General features: G+C 41.9%; 1 protein-coding gene across 5 annotated transcripts in view; it reads left to right on the top strand.

Annotated features, from left to right (window-relative positions):
* MICU1 (mitochondrial calcium uptake 1) overlaps positions 1-19,979 on the top strand; it is a 248,343-nt gene extending 228,364 nt beyond the window's left edge. For all 5 annotated transcript variants that reach the window (XM_045025877.1, XM_045025876.1, XM_045025878.1 and 2 more), the window contains 2 exons: positions 12,156-12,245; positions 18,861-19,979. In XM_045025877.1, the coding sequence (XP_044881812.1) occupies positions 12,156-12,245; positions 18,861-19,021 (251 nt within the window). In that variant the 3' untranslated portion in view covers positions 19,022-19,979. The remainder of the gene's footprint in view (positions 1-12,155; positions 12,246-18,860) is intronic.
* Positions 19,980-20,385: the final 406 nt, after the last annotated feature.

Here is a 20,385-nt window from a genome sequence, read left to right as displayed (position 1 = left end):
TATGTTAGCACCTTTGCCCCATTTATTCCATCCACAGCCCCACTCCCTACTCTCTCCCTACTTGGTGTGTGTTTGCTGGGATTTGGGACTCCCTGCCCCTCTAGAGGAAGCTGTCTTTGCCCTCATGTGAGCTAGGATATAGGGGGCATTAAGTATCTGGGGGTGTCAGAGCCCTGCTCCCTGAGTGTGCCAAGATTTCCTGCCCCCATTAGCCAGGTTCTAGAGCAGCAGTTCTCAGCCTTTAAGTGGCCAGAAAAATCTTGTTCTTATATCCCTGATAACCCGATTTTTAAAATTTTGCAAGAGCAAAAATATTTCACTTGAGACACTACCTTATTGTACAGTAAATTAGCAAACAGTCCCTCAGATCATATTGCATGCCCACACTTACTCTGTGATCCTCTTAGAAATTTGGAATGCTATAGATCAGTCTATGACCAAAAGAATATTAGATTTTTCCTCAATAAGCTGTTTAAAATACTATCATTCATACAACAAAAAACAAAAACCATTCTGTATCCACTGCCTCTTCAGTGCTGTCATATTCCTGAAGGCTTTGGCTATCACTGAGTGAGTAGTCAGTTGCCTTGTCCCAGCTTAATTTACCCTAATGGCAACACTCTCAGGTTCTGTCAGGATTGTTGCCATTGGCTAGCTGGTCTACAGAGTAATGCCTATATTAATGGATCATAGCTCATTTGTATGGCTTGAGTATTTATTCAAAACATGAAATATTCACAAAGATGGACTTCCAGTGATCACAGAAATACTGATAGATTGCGTATCTAAAGCATACCTCACTAGTGAATTCATCTGCTGAACTCCATCAGCACTCCCAGAGTTATGTAGTAGTGTTGACATTTAAGTTATTGTCCAGGAAGCTTCAGAGATAACGCACCCTTTAGAAGAATGAGCTGGTTCATCGCTCTCAGAGCTATTAATTTTGTCTGTCTGCAGAGACTGCACTGCATCCTGTCAAATTCAGAAGGTTTTCTTTATAACCACAAAGGCCAGGAAAAGTCATTAAATTAGGCGAAAACTGATGGCACCATCATAATATTGAAAAATACAGAAGACCAAAATGATGCTCCCTCCTTAAACATACTGACCCCACAATCACTCTTTGCAGGCAAGAAGACTGAGAAAAGAGGCAGGTCTTCCTTGTATGCTCTGAAGGTCAGCAAACTTGGGCTTGTGTAGTATCCAGATTTTGCATATTTGCCCCCTTAAACCTACCTTAGAATCAAATTGTCCCTATCAAAAAAACAGATGTTAAACACAGGGCCAGCTCCAACTTTCCCCCCCCCCCCCCAAGCGGCGAAGAAGGAAAAAAAAAAAAAAGATTGGTGGCACTTCGGTGGCAGCTCTACCGCACCGCTTCATTCTTTGGTCCGCCGAATTGCCGCCGAAGATCTGGATGTGCTGCCCCTTTCCATTGGCCACCCCAAGCACCTGCTTTCTGCACTGGTGCCTGGAGCCAGCCCTGGTTAAACAGCAGCTAGCCCTCTATCAGTGAAACCCTTAAATCTTCACTAGCCAAGCCACTCTTGGCTATCTCTGAAAGCCCTTAAATCCAAAGTATCTGCACTCTCCATGTAGTCTTGTCAGAAAATAGAGCTTAAATCTAGTCTATTTGACCTCCCCAACCCTATTTATGCAGTTCCTTGTTAGAGCACAGCTCTTATATCGACTTCATTCAGTCCACATGTGCAGCCTCTTATTAGCATTGACTTTCACCAAGCAGTATCTGGGACCAAGCATGCTGGCCAGGTGCTACCGTGGACCCTAAATATAGAGTATCTCAATTCCCTCTGCATAAGCGTGCAAATAGAGGTATGAAAAACGATTGAAGTATATCAGAAATATTGCTGATAGGAATAGCTAACTTTGGTCAGGCATATTTAGAGAACTCTTTAAATTTAAAAGGCCTAGACAGAGTTTAAATACTTGGAAATACATATTCCTGAAGAACTTGACTTAAATTATATACTGCCATTACAGCAAATGTAGGTCTCATTTGATCTCAGAAATTAAAGATCTTGCACAAAGGTTAAATTATAGCAATTAAAATATATATCCTTCCCAAAGTAACTTTTTAAAATGTGTACGCTGACAGTTTTATAGAAGACTTGCATATAACTGAAATGCAAATTATCTGGGAAATAAGTTCACCCAAACTATTTTAAGAAAGCTTTCCATACATTAATGAACTATATCTCACAACAACTTTATATGACAGATAAGCATTGCAGATGGCTAAAGCCTGAGATACAAAGATAAGTGACTGTTCCAAGGTCACATCATTTAAAGCTTAGAGCCAGGCATAGAACTCTCATGTCCTGACTCCCTGTACTGTGTTTTAATCATTACAGAATAATGCTGTTAAAGCATTTATCAGAATTACGAGTCAAAGCCACGGTAATACTTGTTTATTGGATCTGAATTCCCATACCTTAACCACTTGATTTTTCTGAATATTGTATAAATACTCAGGAAACAGCAATTGCGTAGAGACATAGACAAATTATTGCAAAATACATAATCAATATCTTGGCATTTGTAGTTGCTGCTGTTTCCAAATTAATTGCATAAGACTTTAGGACAGCTCAACCAAAGCAATTATTATCATGTAGTCCAAGTTATGTGTTCTGAATGGTTACGAGGCAGTGTCATTGGTTTACAGTGTTAAAAGAAGACATGGTTTCCCTGTCTGCTGATCTAAGGAGGTTTTTGCTATAGTCACCCTGTTGGCCATAGAAATGCGGAATACAATAATCCAACTTACTCCCACCCAGAGGCTGCAGGCAGGATCAGAGCCCTACAGTGTCTAGGCACTGTACAAACATATGAAGATACAGTCCATGGTCTGAAAAGCTTACAGATGCCTCTGTTTTTTGGGTATATATTACTTCTGAGGGCTTTCTGCACCAAAACATTAAAAATTCTGGGCACAATATTTTAAAATTCTGCAAGTTTTATTTGTGAATAAATAAATGCAGAGGCTCAGCATGGCAGTGGGGAGCACAGACCACTGGGTGCATGAAGGTGGGATATCACCCTGCAGCACCCCCCCACCCCCAGGACACGGATTCAGCGGTGAGCCTGCACCCACCCCTGACGCAGCACAAGGCCTGGGCCTTCCCCAGGAACACTGTGGGGCTCTGCGCCAGGCGCACCAGGTGTGGGGCAGGCAGGATCCAAGTGTGGAGGGGCTCAGTGTGGGGGCATCCAGATGTGGGGTGAGAGGATTCTGTGTGGAACAATCTGGGTGCAGGCAGCTCAGTGGGGGCTCTAGGTGTGGGGGGATCTGGATGCACAGAACTCATGGGGGGGGTGTTCCCAGGTACTGGGGCAAGGGGACTCTGCAGGGGCTTCCAGGTGAAGGTGGTTGGGTCTCAGTGGAAGGGTCTGGGTGTGGGGGGCTCAGTGGCAGGGGGTCTGGGTGCAGTTAGTTGGGGGTCTGGATGTGGGGGCTCAGGGTGGTGCAGGGTGTGGGGCATCGGGGTGGGGGTTTGAGTAGAGGGAGCTCAGTGGGTGGTGGTCTGGGTGCAGGGATGGGGGTCTGAAGGCAGAGGGTCTGCATGCATATACACACAATATTTATAATATATCTCTTTCATAGTACATTAACGTGTGTGTTGAGAGACAGTGAAGTTATTTTAAAAGCCATGGTGTTTTGGGAGAAGAGAGTGCAGGCAAACTGAGAGAAAGTCTGTAATTGTCATTTTGCGTATAATATTCAAGGTTTGTACTTACAACCAAATAGAAACAGCAATAGACTTTAGCTAAGAGTTGCCTTCAAAATTTCCCCTTTGCCCTTGAGGATTGCTTGGCAGATAAAAGGGATTAATCTGATCTCTCTTCACAGCAGTCCAAAATCATAATCTTGAACAGCTACAGCTGTACGATGACCACAATTTTTCAGTTTTTTGACCACTTCTCCAGTAGTAAGACAGGTGATTTGAATCTCTGTCACCATTGGCACTGCAGCATGGAAAAGGACTTTGCATAAAAAGCAATTACATAGAAATACTCTAGGAGCCACTTTCTCTCATCTTCACTTCAAAATTTCATTCTGTTGCTGCTTTTTTTTCCCGTTTTCTAAATAGCCTATGCAGAAGAGTGCCTGAAATGGTCCTGTCTTTCTAAGGTGACTGGCTCTATTAAGATACATCTCAAAATTAAGACCAAGCCTGTGCAGAAAGCAGGATTTACCATCTTTGCATGCTGCTGCCTATAATTTTTTGCACGCTCCACTTGCAATAATTAAGCATTCCTAAAGCACAGTTCCAGCCTTCCCATTACCTGCTGACCTGGCTTATGCGAGCATATATGTAGGAAAGTGTATTGTGAAATGAGCCAGGGGATTTAAATTTACATATTTTCTCAAGTTGTTATTCTATCTGTCCTCATATATACAGCACCTTTGATGGACTTCACAAAATTTTAGTGCTTGTCTACGCTGTGCCAAAGTGGGGACTATAGGGGTGCACTCTGCAATATACACCCCTGTAGTCCACGTTGTGGCATAGTATAGACAGAGGTGTTCTCCACATAGCAAATAAGTGGCATTCTTGAGGCACAGCTTTGTATATGGGCTGTAGTTGCTTGGTCTAGGATTAATTAAGCACCTTGCCAGTGACCTGAATTACTTGGCCCAGACTCTGCAGGAGCCATCCAGAGAGGAAGGAAGCAAATGTGTGTGCCAGGTTATTAACTATGAATGTCAACAACATTATACAGGGGCATGCTCGGACATCTGTTTTGTGTCTGCTTGGTCCAGGATTCATTAGGCCGCAGAACAATAATCAACAAAGTTATTTCAGGCTCTGCAGAGGCATGCTGAAGAACTGTCAGGATATAGGGGGTATTCAGATTTTATCTGGCCCTGTTGATCTTTTGACCTAACATACGTTGAACTTGTCCACGTTGAACTAGATAGGAAAGTGAAACCTGCTTATCTCCACAGCACTGAACACTTGTAATATTTGCAGGCACTTTGGGATTAATTGTCCGTGATTATCCCTCAGAGTGTAGGGGGAGAGGTGGAAATGAACTCAGCTGCTGTAATTTAATTATGATTCATGGATGTTAGATGCAAGTGTGAATGGATTAAATCATAAATGCGGTTATAGAGCACTTCTTGTAGGACTACAGACTGCCTTCATCAGATGCACCCATTAGCTTGAATTGCAGTTGATTATCAATGTGAATGCCTTGTATCTTCCAAACTAACTTATGCCAACGGGGCTATTTTGAAGAAGGGAGTGTTTGAGGGTTCAAAAACAAAGTTATTGTGTGTGCGTGTTATTATTTTAATAGCTTAAGACATCAGAGAATTCTGAATGGACTTGACTGTTTCGGTGCGTTCAGGCGCTCTTCAAAACCTTTTTCTTTGTGAGATGCAGTATAATTCATAATGACTAGATGTGGGTGTAGGTTACATACAGTGAGTTTCCCCTTCTGTTCAGTTGGCAAGGGCTTGACTCAAAGGTGTTTAGCACAATTGATCCAGTTTCTCTACAAAATCTACTTAGGAATGATTCCTCATTTTTTCCTAAGTAAATTCTGACCCCCGCAATTAAAGAGCACGTACGCAGACAGCAGCCACATCACATAGTACGCAGGCTACTTCTGATATACAAAGCACAGTCACATAAGAGAATTAGTGCTAAGATATTAGGGGGCTTTTGTAGGCTTAAAAGGTATAATTATAGTTTTAAAAAAGGCGTGGCTATCTCTAGAGTGTTCATGCACATTATCTAATTTCTTAGTTTTCTCCTAAAATATAACAAACGGGGCAGGGGGAACATTTGCTTTGGGAGATAGGCAAAGTGGTTGCAAGACACAAATTGTGGGTGCACCACAAACAGAGGATGCCATTGTTTCATCACCATTGAAATAAAGTGTTCTGTAAGGTTCATCTTAGCAGCCTTATCTAGAAACCAGAATTATTATAAAGCTGTGGACCCCACTGTGGTGGGCCTGTTGGCAGCTTACTTGTTTTCAGGGGCAGCTTTTTGATCTTTAGCACTGGTAGTCGGATCAGGAACTTCCATCATGTTAATTGACAGGTTGGCTGTTCTCAGTGCCAAGGAAGGGAGCTATTCTCCATATCATTAATCCCAGCGAAAGTGTTTGTCAACTTTGCATCACTGAACTAGAATCAAAGACAACAGATAACGGTCAGCACTGCAGGGCTTTCACTGTGGTGAAACCTGCAGTGATGCAGTATTTCTGCCTGCCTGGAACAGCAGGCATCTAGAGGTGTAAGTGGAAGCTAATGAGAGATACAGACGCAGAAACAGAGAAGGGATTTTGGGAATAAAAGAGAACCTGGGTAAAAAGAACCTAGCAGATATTATACAGAATCATTCCTTTAGCATACCATAACACTCATTTAAAAAAAAAAAAAACCTTTTGACTTTTACTAGAAACTACTTTTATACACTAATTGAGTATTTGAGTGGTCTCTTAGTGCTTTTTGCTTTTTCCTTTCTCTAATTAATATTTCTGATAGTTATTTTTCTTATTTATAAAAGACACCTAATTTTTGGGAATAAAGAAGAGGAAATTAGGCATGGGATGGGAGGCAGAGGAATTCATTTGTGTTTGAAATGTGATGGTTTTGTCTTTCTGCCATTTTGCTTTTCTCTCGAGTGGTGTCTACAAGATTCTCAGTCAGATTAATCTCTTTAGAATTGCACATTTTCGCTGCTTGGCCTTAAATTCTTTGGGTTCTCTTTTAAAAATTATCCCTTTTTAAACTCTTGACTTACAGCTAACAAACCATGCAAATGTGGATGGTTTTTCATTGAGTATTGCTACATTAAAAAAGGCATTTAAAAATCATTTTGCTAGCATCTTCTCCTTCTCCTCCCTCCATCCCCCTCCATACACATTCTGTGCCAGACTCATCAATCTCTCGGTGGTCTAGGTGCCACTGCAGGGGGACAGAGCACCACACCCAGCAGGCATGGGTTACATGTGCTCACCTGAAAACATGGCCCATGATTGGTACTCTCCTAAAGCTTGTATTTTGTTACTTCACCGATAGGCATACTCCTCCCTTCTCAGGTTCCTCTGCTACTATATCAAATTGATTGTAATAGAATGTCAGACTGTATCTGATGCAATTGGCATCAATGAAGCACTTAAACTAGAAATTACTTGCTGATTTCACCTCTTGTATCCTTCACCAAACTCACATATTGTTTTATATGAAGCAAATGACTAATATTAACACTCAGCTCTTACATCCCTATTTGTGGATCTCAAAGCACTTAGTAAGCTGATTTATTTTACTCTGCGTTTAGGAATATCGTCTTTTCTTTTTTGGTAGTAACATGTAGACACCCAGATTAGAAGTCATAAACAATGACTTTTGATGCATTTGGAATGGGGGGGGGAGTTGTTTCGTGTTTTGAAGAGGGAGGGAATGTTTTTTGAGGGGAAATATTACTATTTGTTTGCAAAACCTAGCCCACATGTTTGCAATATGCAATGGTTCCCCTTCTAGTGCAAAGCCTTCTGTGTTCTCAATTCTATTGAAGATTGCAAAATCCCACAGTGCAGGATCAAAAATTCTTCTAGATGACAACAGATTTCACAGCACCGCTGTTGAATTATTGGAAAGTGTAGGGTCGCAAGTGCTCTATTGTAAAGAGGTGCTAATTTTTTTATTTAAATTGATTGTATGAAAACGAGAGACTTGTAGCCTGGATAAAGGCACTATCTGAATACAAATATTAAGAATAAATTGTGGCATAGTATGTTTGCAGGAGTTCAACTTCCCTAAAGACTTTTAATTATGATAAATTAATTTATAAAGCACCCTTTTGCCACAGGTACTTGAAGTTCTGTCCAACATAATAAGGACAAATTAAAATCATATACTATCATTATATTGAAACCCATACTTTTAAAATACAGAGAGATGAAAACTATGTCAGTGTTCTTCATTCCTAACCTGCATCACTCCTACCCCACTTCTGCACTTCTTTTCTATCATTACTTTTTAAAGTTAGAACTGGAAAACAAATCCATAATAAATATCAGCATATGTCAGTACAGATGACCACCAGTTAACCCTCCTCACCTTGTCCCCTATAATCCAGTTATCAACCCCAAAAGAAAAAATAGAGGGAGGTAGCTGAATGCTCCCAATGTGAATGTATAATGGTTATATATTATGCTAAGCCATTGATTTTTGTACAGCAAGAACTACTATAGCAACCATGCTGAATTGAGAGTGTTGTGACATGCGTCGCTGGCCACTAAGGACTCTGATGAAACTACCAAATGCCTTTTCACTTGTGGCCTGAACTCACCCTCTAGACTGAGATGCCACTAACCTTGCCATGAACTCTCATTACTGCATATTGCAAAAAAAAAAAATCTACAAAGCCTGGTCAGTGATGATGCAATATGTATTATTTTCACAGACACTGGAACTTGCCTTTTTGAGTTTGTATCGGCTCTGGACTGCTTAGCAGGAAAACAATATTCAGCCTGCAGGAACCTAGTGTTGCAAAGATGACAATTCATATGTTTTTTCAACATGTGGGGGGAAAAACCTTCTTACTGACCATTCAAGGAATAGAGAGTCTGTGAGCAGGGGAGGTGAGAAATTATATGTGGAGGGTTTGCTCTCATTCTGATGCTTTCCTCTCATTTCAAGGAGCAAAAAGTTAAAAGACCCACAGTTCCAGTTACATGGACTTTGCAAACAAAGAAGAAACAGTAGTTTTGGCTGGTGGGTGGTTTTCTTTTGTTTTGTTTCCAGAATTAGTGCTTAATGCTTTTACTTCAATAAAAATAATAGCAACATTTCAAGGTTCATCAGCATCCCTACAACAAAGCACTGTGCACGTATAGTGTAGGAAAACCGGTCTTTTGAGGAGACTGATTTCAAGGAGAGAGTTGAACAGAGTAGGGAAGAAATTTAATTTAAAACTTCCTGAGAAAAATACTTTGGATGGTAGCTTTTTGTAAAATGCTATTCTTCTTCGAGTGCTTGCTCATGTCCATTCCATTCTAGGTGTCTGTGCGCCCATGTGCACAGTTGTCAAGACTTTTGCCTTAGCGGTATCCATAGGGTTGGCTGCGGCGCCCCCTTGAGTGCTACATTCATGCGTTGGTATATTAGGTGCCGACGACCCTATGTCCTCTCACTTCCTTCTTACTGCCCATGACGGTTGGTTGGAGCGCCTTGTCTTGCAAATCACAAGAGCATTAGCGGTTCTTTACAGCCTTTGTTTATCTTCCTTGTATATAGTTTGCAGGTACTAAGTTAAGTGTTAGGTTAGTTTGGTAGTTAGAGTCCCAGCTGGGACTTGCCTCAGAGCAGGGCATGCCCCATTCTCCTGGCTTCAAACCATGCTTGTCATGCAGCAGGCCGATGCCTATCGGTGACCCCCCTCCCAGCTGTTCGAAGTGTTTGGGGGAGTCCCATAGAAAGGACAAGTGTCGAATCTGTAAAAACTTTTGACCTAGAACCCAAAGGAGCAGGATATCTGCATGAGGGCCCTCCTCATGGAGGCTGCGCTTCATCCTGCATCAGAGCCCTCCCACTCGGACCCCACACCGAGCACTTCGATTTCAGTGCAGAGCACAATGCTAGCACTGGACTCCGCCCCGCACTGTTCCACCTCGCCGGTGCCTAAGAAGCAGCAAAAGAAGAGGAGCCCTACTGGCACCAGAAGGGAAAGGGGCTTTTGGAAAGGACCGAAGTCAGGCCATGTGCCTGCCCTGGGGCTTCACGGGGCTATCACAGAGGTCGATTCCCCAGCCCAGCCAGGAATCCTCCCCTGACTCTGGGGAGCAGCAGGGGACTCTGGTCTCTCCCAGGTCCCTCATTGCCCAAAGCGGCCCTAGCGGCTAAAGAACAAGTAGGCTGACTGGCACCGCAGATGCCGCAACAGGCAGCAGATTTGGCTAAGGGCAAGCCGATCATGGGAACGCCTCACAGAGCAGTGGCGCACCCTGGGTCACCAGACCACAGGCACAGATCTCCATCTCCACAGCCTTGGACCCTGGCACTGTATCCTAGGTCTCCCAGGTCCTCGCACTCTCCCCTTACAAGACATGAGAAACCAGAGTCAAGGCACTGGTCCCCGTACCACCAGTACCGGCAAGCTTCCCATCAAAGATCACCATGACCCAGGTCACCTTCATCCAGACAGTCTCCCAGATTTCAGTCCCTGCCCAGGCAGGGCTGCTCCTTGTCAAGGCATTGTTCCCATCCCCCCCGGTACTGTTCATTGGGTAGGCACCGTTCCTCGCCCTCACCTCGCTGGTCACCAACCAGAGTCAGTCGGTAGACTCAGGCCTCAGTGGCTCCACCCTGGAAGCAGGAAGGGCACTGGTAAACAGGCATACAGAGTACGGTATAATGGCATACAGAGTATACTTATAAAGTTTGCAGATGATACCAAGCTGAGAGGGGTTACAAGTGCTTTGGAGGATAGGATTAAAAGTCAAAATGATCTGGACAAACTGGAGAAATGATCTGAAGTAAATAGGATGAAATTCAATAAGGACAAATGCAGAGTACTCCATTTAGGAAGGAACAATCAGTTGCACACACAAAAAATGGGAAATGACTGCCTAGGAAGGAGTACTGCGGAAAGGGATCTGGGGGTCATAGTGGACCACAAGCTAAATATGAGTCAACAGTGTAATGCTATTGCAAAAAAAGCAAACATCATTCTGGGATGTATTAGCAGGAGTGTTGTAAGCAAGACATGAGACATAATTCTTCCGCTCTACTCCGTGCTGATTAGGCCTCATCTGGAGTATTGTGGAAGTGGTTCACCTGCTGGACCTCAGACAAAGGCATTAAGCCTGAGCAAGCCTCACTGCAGTTAATCCTGGACTATCTTCTGCATATCAAGCTCTCTTTCAACTGTCAAGGTTGACTTGGTGACTATCTCGGCCTTCCATCTGCTGCTTGAGAGAAGGTTGATTTTTGCCCAGGACATGACTGCCAGGTTCCTCAAGGGCCTTGAGCACCTCTAGCCCCATGTTTCTCCGTGGGACCTCAATCTGGTGCTGTCTCGGCTCCCAGGACCCCCCTTCAAGCCTCTAGCTTCCTGCTCTCTCCTTCTCCTTTCCTGGAAGGTTGTTCTCCTGGTTGCAGTAACATCTGCCTGCTGGGTCTCTGAGATTAGGGCACTCAACTCGGAACCACCCTACAGGGTCTTTTACAAAGACAAGGTCCAGCTGAGGCCACACCTGGCTTTCCTGCCCAAGGTGGTCTCTGTTTCATACGGGCCAGAACATTTACTTACCTGTCTTTTTTCTGAAGCTGCATAAGTCAGAGGAGGAGTGTAGGCTGCATTCTCTAGATGTCAGGAGGATGTTAGCCTTCTACATTGAAAGAACCAAGCCATTCCGCAAGTTGACGCAATTGTCCATCGCTGTGGCTAACAGGATGAAAGGTCGCCTGGTGTCTGCTCAAAGAATTTCTTCTTGAATCACCACCTGTATTTGCTGCTGCTACTATCAGGGAAAAGTGCCATCCCCAGCGATTGTAACTGCCCACTCGACCAGGGCACAGGCCTCTTTGGCAGCTTTTCTGGCCCAGGTGCCTATCCAGGACATCTGTAGGGTGGCCATAGTTCATGTCCCACTATGCACTTACCCAGCAGGCCTGGGACGATGCTGGTTTCGGTATGGCAGTACTGCAAGCTGCTAAACTGTGAACTCTGAGCCCACCTCTGAGAATACTGCCTGTGAGTCACCTAGAATAGAACTGACATGAGCAAGCACCTGAAGAACTAAAAACGGTTTCCTGCCTTTTGTAACTGGTGGTCTTCGGGATATGTTGCTCATGTCCATTCCATTACCCACCCCTCCACACCCATCTGTCGGAGTTGCTGGCAAGAAGGAACTAAGAGGGCATGGGGTTGGCGGCGCCTAATATACCAATGCATGAGCGCGGCTCTCAGGGGAGCGCCACAGCCTACCCTATGGATACTGCTAAGGCAAAAGTCTCCAACAACTGTGCATGTGGCTGTGCACACACCTAGAATGGAACGAACATGAGCACAACATCTTGAAGAAAAACAGTTACAAAAGGTGAAAGATGAAAGATAACACTTTTATTTAAGATTACTGCATTCTATTAATAATGTATCCTTATTTTATTTCAGTTACCATGCAGCAGGTAGCCAGGACAGTGGCTAAAGTGGAGCTCTCAGACCATGTGTGTGATGTGGTGTTTGCTCTTTTTGATTGTGACGGTGAGTGGTTTTAATTTACTGTAATAGGTCTGACCTTTTCATATTCCCAGCATGTGCCCAGTGTGTTGTATAGTTTATCTGTATTCCCCCTCCCAAAAAAAAAAACCTGAAAGAATCAAGCTATAAAAGCTAAATATGTTATTTGTGCATTTCGATAATATTTTATTTTTCAAGGGATGAGTTGGTTGTATCTGACAAACTTTTATCAGCATCAGAGCACTCTTCTGTTGTTCCCCATTTTGCAATTTATAATGTAGAGAGATACTAAAAGTAAGATCAATAACCAGAGGCAGTCAAAATGAATGAGATTTGGAGGCTTTCTCCCTCCCCATCCCCTCCACCTCCAGGCTAACTGGCTTTTTATCTATTGTTTTCATTTCTGCTCTCCAGCTTATCAATAGCATGAAACTACTGCTAGACTTTGGCCTTCCATAGCATTATTATCCATTTCATGGTGGTATTCACTGTTCCCTTCACCCTGTATTATAGTTTGCTGTTTGTGTTGTGGTCTGTATTAAAAGCTTATACTTTTCAGAGGGTTTCATTAATGGCATTCAGTGTTCTCTGAAAGTTTTCATATATCTAACTTAAAAGTTTGAGGGTTTTGTAGGTCAGATTTCTGACTGAATAGCTCACTGCAGAGAGAAAACAGACTATCTTCTGCTCTCAGAAACATTATATGTTTAACAAAATTATCAATTATGGCCTATTGTTGGTAATAAGAATATTTAGCACTAATAGGGTACTTTACATTTACAGCTCTGTACAAACACTAGCTAATTAATGGTAGCAATGAGCATTGCCATGCAAGAAGCCTGGAATTTATTCCCAGTAGTTTGCTTTTTCTGGCCTGCTCTTGTCACTCAAAAGCAATCTCAGGTTGATTAAGGAGGAAAATTACTGAGCTTCGAAGGATGATGACTGCAGTGCAGGTCTCAAAAGTGGGAGCTGAAAAATGGAAGTTGAAAAGCTCCAAACTCCTCCAGCAGGGATGCTGAATTAACAATGGTTAACTCAATGGCCAGCTCAACGAATAGATGCACTGTGCCCCCTACACAGCAGAACCAAAGTTCAGTTAAAGAAACTAAGAACTATAGTCTCTAATGCTAAACTAAGTTTTGCAGATCTCATATATAAGGATTTTATTCCTGCTGTGGTGATTTTTCAATATCCCACTAACTAGTTTCTATCCACAAGGGAAAAATTAAACTCAGGGCTGGATGTTGTCCTCTGTGCAGGGCCGCCCGGGGGAGGGGGGGCAAGTGGGGCAATTTGCCCCGGAGCGGCCCCGTGAGCCCTGGCCTGACGGCAGTCCAGGTCTTCGGCGGCATTTTGGCGACGGGGGGCCCTTCGGTGCTGCCGAAGATGCAGAGCGACTGAAGGGCCCCCCGCCACCGAAATGCCGCCGAAGACCTGGACTGCCGCCGGGTCAGTACAAGCACCACAGCTCCCCCACTTTGCCCCCAAGCCCCCTGAATCCTTTGGGCGGCCCTGCCTCTGTGAACAGTAGCAGAAACATTCAAAACTGCAGTATATATGCCATGCCTTCAGACATTCAAGTGAAACATTACACTCTGGTAATAATTGGACTGTGCAAACCAAGAGTATCCTCTGTGCAATGGCATTTTGTGGCGTAAGCAATGAGTGTTAGTCACACTTGCATTGTGAAAGTGAATATACTTAACTACAGAGTCACAGTGATGGTGTCGGAATAATGCGTGGCGAGCCAGAACTTAATGCAGTTTGTAATGAGACTAGTGAGATTGGCTACTTCAAGCACTGTAACTCTGAATATGGAAGTTCAGTAGCTGCCCTTCAGTGAGTATACTGGGTACTTTGTTTAACCAGCCTACCCTCCTGTGACATTACACTTTTCTATGACATCGTGGCTGGAAATCACGCCAGAAGCTGGGAATGGGTGACAGGGGATGGATCACTTGATGATTACCTGTTCTGTTCATTCCCTCTGGGGCACCTGGTGTTGGCCCCTGTCAGAAGACAGGAGACTGGGCTAGATGGATCATTGGTCTGACTCAGTATGGCCATTTTTGTGTTCTTATGAAATGCCACTGCTCAACTGGAGAAGCTGATTAGTCAGCTCATAACATCACTCCATAACATCACATCACTTCACTTCTTGACAGCACTCTCACAAAACATAGCGTCCTCATGTAATTAGCACTTAAATGGCATTTTACATCCTCAGAGTACTTTATAAACACCAATTATCATAGTATTTCTCTGAGGTACATAATAATAAATAAGAGTTGTTATCCTTATTTTACATCCAGGGAAACTGAGTTAAGTATTTGCCTAAATCCACGGGGCAAATCATTGGCAGAGCCAAGAACATAACCCAGGAGAATTTACTGTATCTCTAGTTATCCAGTGTATTCAATGCTAAATCAGGTGCCTCTGTTTTAAATATTGGTAGACTAATGGCTCATCATTTTTTGCTTATGTTTTCTTTTAATATACAGTAGGTTCATTGTGTCCTCAAAGGGGTAAATGTACTCACTATCTAAAGATATCCAGCAGGGCTGTCAAATCACCCATTTTGATATGCTGTCCATCCTCTGATAACTGTGTGTGTGCAAATAGATAGTTTTGTGTTCACTGTTGATTAAATGATAAATGCATCTTTGCAATTGTGTCTATTTATTTCCCCTCTTGCTTCCAGCTTCATATTCTTCCTTGTACCTTTGGTGAAAGAAGGTTGAATCACATTTTTCCGAAGTAGTTCACTAGCGATTCCTGATTGGATCTGCAAGCCAGATATTTTGATCTGTAATTAGAGTGAATTGAAATGTATCCAAATGGTCTCCATTTGCATACTCTCAGAGGAGATTCTGTTGAATGTTTTGATACCAAATCTTTAGAGGAAAAGACTGTTCTGTTAGAGAAATCTCTTCAAAGATAGGAACATAGTATAAAAGCAGACAGATCTCTTCAGTTTAATTTAGCCTGTGTATACAGACTTTTCTAAATATGGCTTAAGGAATGAAATTGCTGAAATTTTTTTTTAACATGGTAGCAAGTCCTGATGGGTGAGTGATGCGGGAGGGAGTGCTGAGAAAAGGATACATTTGTGGTCTTAAATGAGACTCCAGAGTTTCATACTGGAAGTAGTTATGTGGTTGCTTTTCTATCAGATAACATAGAAGCTAAAAATGGCAATACTGGATTAAGAAGTGGACTGCATATAGAGAAAAGGATTGTTCTAAATCAGCACAAAGAGCAGAAAATGAAGTTAGCAATGAGACCCTGTTTTTAGGAATAATTATGGGGGTTTTCTAGTTCCTTGTATGTATGTACACAAAATACAGAATGAAAATGAGAGGGCTTTGTTCAGAGAGTTATATTTCCAAAATGCCTTCAGTTTTCAAGCCTCTTAAAACCAGTCGGAATGAATAATATCCTGCACAATGGATTTTATTGGGCCCCTCTGCCCAGTGCACCAATAAAGCCACAGGAAATCAGTTGAAATATCTGTAGCCAGATTATTTAAAACAAAAACAGTGTTGGCTAGAGCTTTTTAAATCAGGATGGTCTGAAAGCTTTGCTTCCTTGGAGTATTTCTTGATTTACATGCAGAGTGGGCAGGGGACAAACGCTGTAGAAACGATACAATTAGGAAGAGACAGGTTGTCTCTTAAGCAAGTGTCTAAATGACAGACACGAAGCAGGAAGAAGCACTGGGCGTAGAATTGTCAGGACTCCTTTCTTCTTTCCTTGTCAAATGGTCCTGGGGAAACAAACATATGCCTACAAAACTGATAGTAAACTAGACAGGGATTTCAGAGACCTGGATGTCTTCCAATGAATTGGAATGTAAAGGCACTGCATCATGTTGTGTCTCTGAATCTGATTGGGAATAGTCCCTTCAGAGTCTGTCAGTATTGTCATTAAAAATCCTGGGGATTATAATTTACCCATAAAAATTAGCTGTGGAATAAAACTTGCCAAAATGAGTCTAAGTCTAGGAAGTTTTTTTTTTTTAAATATATCTATTTCAAAATCTGTGACATTTCCTAAATTACTTTAGTGCAAAAAAGTCCCCTCAAGAAGTTTCCATGTTCACAATACTCCCAGCTCCACTTCTAACTTTATAAATATTCTGCTTTGTTGTGATTATTCTTTTTTTAGTATCTTCCATATTTCCTTTGATAAGTTTCCCATCTTGGTAGATTTGTCTCTGTTCATTTTTCCATCTAAGATCCCAAGTGCCAGTTCTGTGTATGGTGCAATGCCTAGGTTCAGTAGTGCAGGATGAGTTTGGAGTTGCAGATTGGACCCAAGGTTTCATTGTGTTAGTCAGTTTAAGTCAAACTCTTAACATAGCAGTTTAGAGAGAAGCCTTTGTAACTCTTCACAGTCAGCTTTGGACTTAACTATCTTGAGTAATTTTGTATTGTCTGTAAACTTTTCCACCTCATTGTTTACCCCTTTTTCCAGATCATTTACGAATATGTTGAACAGCGCAGGTCCCAGTACAGATCCTACTATTTACCTCCCTCTCACTGTGACAACTGACCATTTCCTGTCTTTTAACCATGAGAGGACCTTCTCTCTTATCCCATGATTTCTTACTTTGTCCCTCAACAAAGGCTCTTTGGCATTGTCAAAGGCTTTCTGAAAGTTCAAATGCATGATATCTTTGTCCACATGTTTGATGACACCCTCAAAGGATTCTAATAGATTCGTAAGGCATGATTTCCCTTTACAAAAAACACATTGACTTCTCCCCCACATTTTCATCTATGTGTCTGATCATTCTGTTCTTTACTATAGTTTCAACCAGTTTGCCTGGTACTGAAGTTAGGCTTACCGGCCTGTAATTGCCAGGATCACTTCTGGAACCTTGTTTAAAAATCAGCATCGCATTAGCTATCTGCCAGTTATTTGGTACAGAGGATGATTTAAGCAATAGGTTATATAGCACAGTTAGTAGTTCTGCTAGTTTGAGTTCCTTCAGAACTTTTGGGTCTCCATCTGGTCCTGATGACTCATTGCTGTTTAATTTATCAATTAGTTCCAAAACCTCATCTATTGACACCTCAGTCTGGGACAATTCCTCAAATTTGTCACCTAAAAAGAATGGCTCAGGGGTGGGAATCTCCCTCACATCCTCTGCAGTGAAGACTGATGCAAATGATTCATTTAGCTTCTCCACAACAGCCTGGTCTTCTTTGAGTGCTCCTGTAGTACCTTGATAGTCCAGTGGTCCCACTGTTTGACAGGCATCCTGGTTCTGATATACTTAAACCAATTTGCTATTAGTTTTTGTGTCTTTTGCTAGTTGCTCTTCAAATTCTTTTTTGGACTGCCTAATTATACTTGGCAGAGTTTATGCTCCTTTCTATAGTCCTCAGTTGGATTTGACTTCCAATTTTTAAAGAATGTCTTTTTGTCTCTAATCCCCTCTTGTACTCTGTTATTTAGCCATGGTGGCATTTTGTTTAGTCTTCTTACTGATTTTTTTTTCTTATTTGGGGTACACATTTAATTTGAGCCTCTTATTATGGTGATTTTAAAATGTTTCCATGCAGCTTGCAGGCATTTCTCTTTTGTGACTGTTCTTTCAATTTCCGTTTAACTAGCTTCCTCATTTTTGTGTAGTTCCCCTTGTGAAGTTAAATGCTGCTGTGGTGGGTTTCTTTGGTATTTTTCTCCGTACAAGAATGGTAAATTTAATTACATCCTGGTCGCTATTACTGAGTGATTTACCTCTTGGACCAGATCCTATGTGCCAGTTAGGACTATATCAGGAATTGCCACGCCCCTTGTGGGTTCCAGGACTAGCTGCTCTAAGAAACTGTAAGATGTTTTCATATGATGCTTGACATAGGTTGAAAAAAAAATCTGCCAAATTGTAAATGATCACAAATGGGGCTGCATTGCAGTGTCAAAGATTTTTGCCACCTCTGAATCTCACCAATGTCAACATATGAAATGTGAAATTTTTCTTATTGCTATGATAATAGTTGAGTCTTTGGAAAATAAGTCGTTGAACCTGTCATGCATTTTCATTTAAGACCACTGTGTCAGAGTTCCTGACTGCTATGAATCACAAAGTAAACATTTTGATAAAAGCATTCATTGTTTCAATTAGTAATTTGGCCTGGTCCAGAAAGGATGCAGAATTGTAATTGGTGATATAATAATACTGTCAAAATTAAACCTGCAATCATTTTACTCAGCTGATTGTCCTGAAATGATCCCATGGGGAGAAGCATTTTTCACATTTTGTAAAATGTGAATTGCATATGAAATTGGAGTTAATTTACAATTTGCTATTTCCAAGCTTCCTGCTGGGAGATGCCATCGTGCTGAAAAGCAGCGCTATTGTGACACCAGCCATACAGTGGCTGTCAGCAGGAAACTCTGAAGTGTTTGTTTTAATCAAAAACTTTAACTTCAAATATAATGTAAAATTTGTACATTGCTACCAGCACTTTCCATGGCCTGACCTGTCAGGAGACTAAAGCAAAACATGAACCAGTCTCTTTTTCTTCTATAAAGGAAACCAAGCTTTTGGTACTTCCCTCCAAAGATTTCTAGGCTTTTTATTTTTGTACTTTCAAGTTAATGAAATTTTTTTCCCTCTTCCCTTAGGGAATGGAGAGTTGAGTAACAAGGAGTTTGTTGCCATTATGAAGCAGCGACTTATGAGAGGTTTGGAGAAGCCCAAAGACATGGGATTTACACGGCTCATGAGGGCAATGTGGAAATGCGCGCAGGAGACAGCTTGGGACTTTGCTATGCCCAAACAATAACTGCAGTAAATGGAAGAACCTGGTTTACAACATGTTATTGGGGCCATAAATCTATCTGTACTGCTCCTGCAAAACATGCCATTGTCAATGCTCTGCAGATGAACACTCTTCACACAGAAATCTACTGAATGATAACAGACCCATTGCTACATTGAACTAGAAAAAAACCACCCAAAAGACACAGACTATTAACAACTGGAGTTTTTCCAAACACCAGAACAGAAATTGGAGCCTATTGTATATTCTACTTTAATTTTTCCACTGCTGATGCCTCTTTAATATTAATCTCTCAGGAAAATTACAAGAATAATTAGTTCTGTGTATTGAAGCCACCAGTTTCATCTCCATGGTATGCTCCAGTGTCCAGCAAAACCAGGATTTTATGCAGAATTGAATATGGATAGCTTCAGAGAACAATCTTGGTCAGAACAGTCCCATATGTGTCAAGCAGTGGGACAGAAATGCCTAGCAAATCTACTAGTAGCAAATCCTAGTCTTTTGCTCCTGAATTATTTTTAGTTTAGATTTTAAGCATTATTTACAAAAAGTGTGTTTACAATGAGCTTTTGAAAGAGAGCTGGGTTTATAGAAAACAATATCAAGCTTTGTTTGTTACGGAAGCTGTCCATAAGATTAAGGGCACAGGGGTATCTTGCAAGCTTGGTGTGAAATAGGGATATGCCTGGTCAAGCAGGGGGCTGTCTGAGGCTTAGTTACTGCCTTGGATATAAGGAGTTTAAAATGGCTTAATTTTTTTCCCACCTTTCTCCTCCCTCAGAAGAACCCTGCCTTGCATAAGCAACCTAACGTATATGCTCTTTGTAATTCTCTTTTTAATAAGGGGCACCTCCCCCTATGAGACTGTCCTTCTATATGGGGTATTGGCTTTAAGGCTGCTATTTACTGAATGCTTGAACATTGTAAAATATTACTTTAATTACACTGGTTCACAACAAAAGCAAATGCTCATCTTTCATCTGTGTTTATGGGAACCCTCGTGACTTTAAGTCACATGTTGACTTGCTGCCAACAAAGTCAAAAAAATCTGAATCTCTCTCTGCTGAAAATGAACTCCTACTAAATGTAAAAGAAGAAAACACAAAGCATCAGTTTTAGAGAAGGCTAGAGGGTGGAATTCTGTGCATCATCCGTTCTCACTCACTGGTAAATGTGCTGCTTGTTTTGAAAGGATCTGTCGACTGAGGTTTTATGTGGCCAGTGTTTGGCAAAAAATCTGATAACACAGTGTACCCTAAAGTACATTGATTAGAAAGCTACCTTCCCCCTTTCACCTCCACACTTCAACTCTAAGTCTGACATTGTTAAATATTTAGCCTTCCCTAGCTAATCTAATAACTTGTCTA

Source organism: Mauremys mutica, chromosome 7 (genome assembly GCF_020497125.1).
Source record: "Mauremys mutica isolate MM-2020 ecotype Southern chromosome 7, ASM2049712v1, whole genome shotgun sequence".
Taxonomy (NCBI): Eukaryota; Metazoa; Chordata; order Testudines; family Geoemydidae; genus Mauremys; species Mauremys mutica.
The sequence above is the reverse complement of the archived record's forward strand: the minus strand, read 5'-3'. Positions and strand labels throughout refer to the sequence as shown.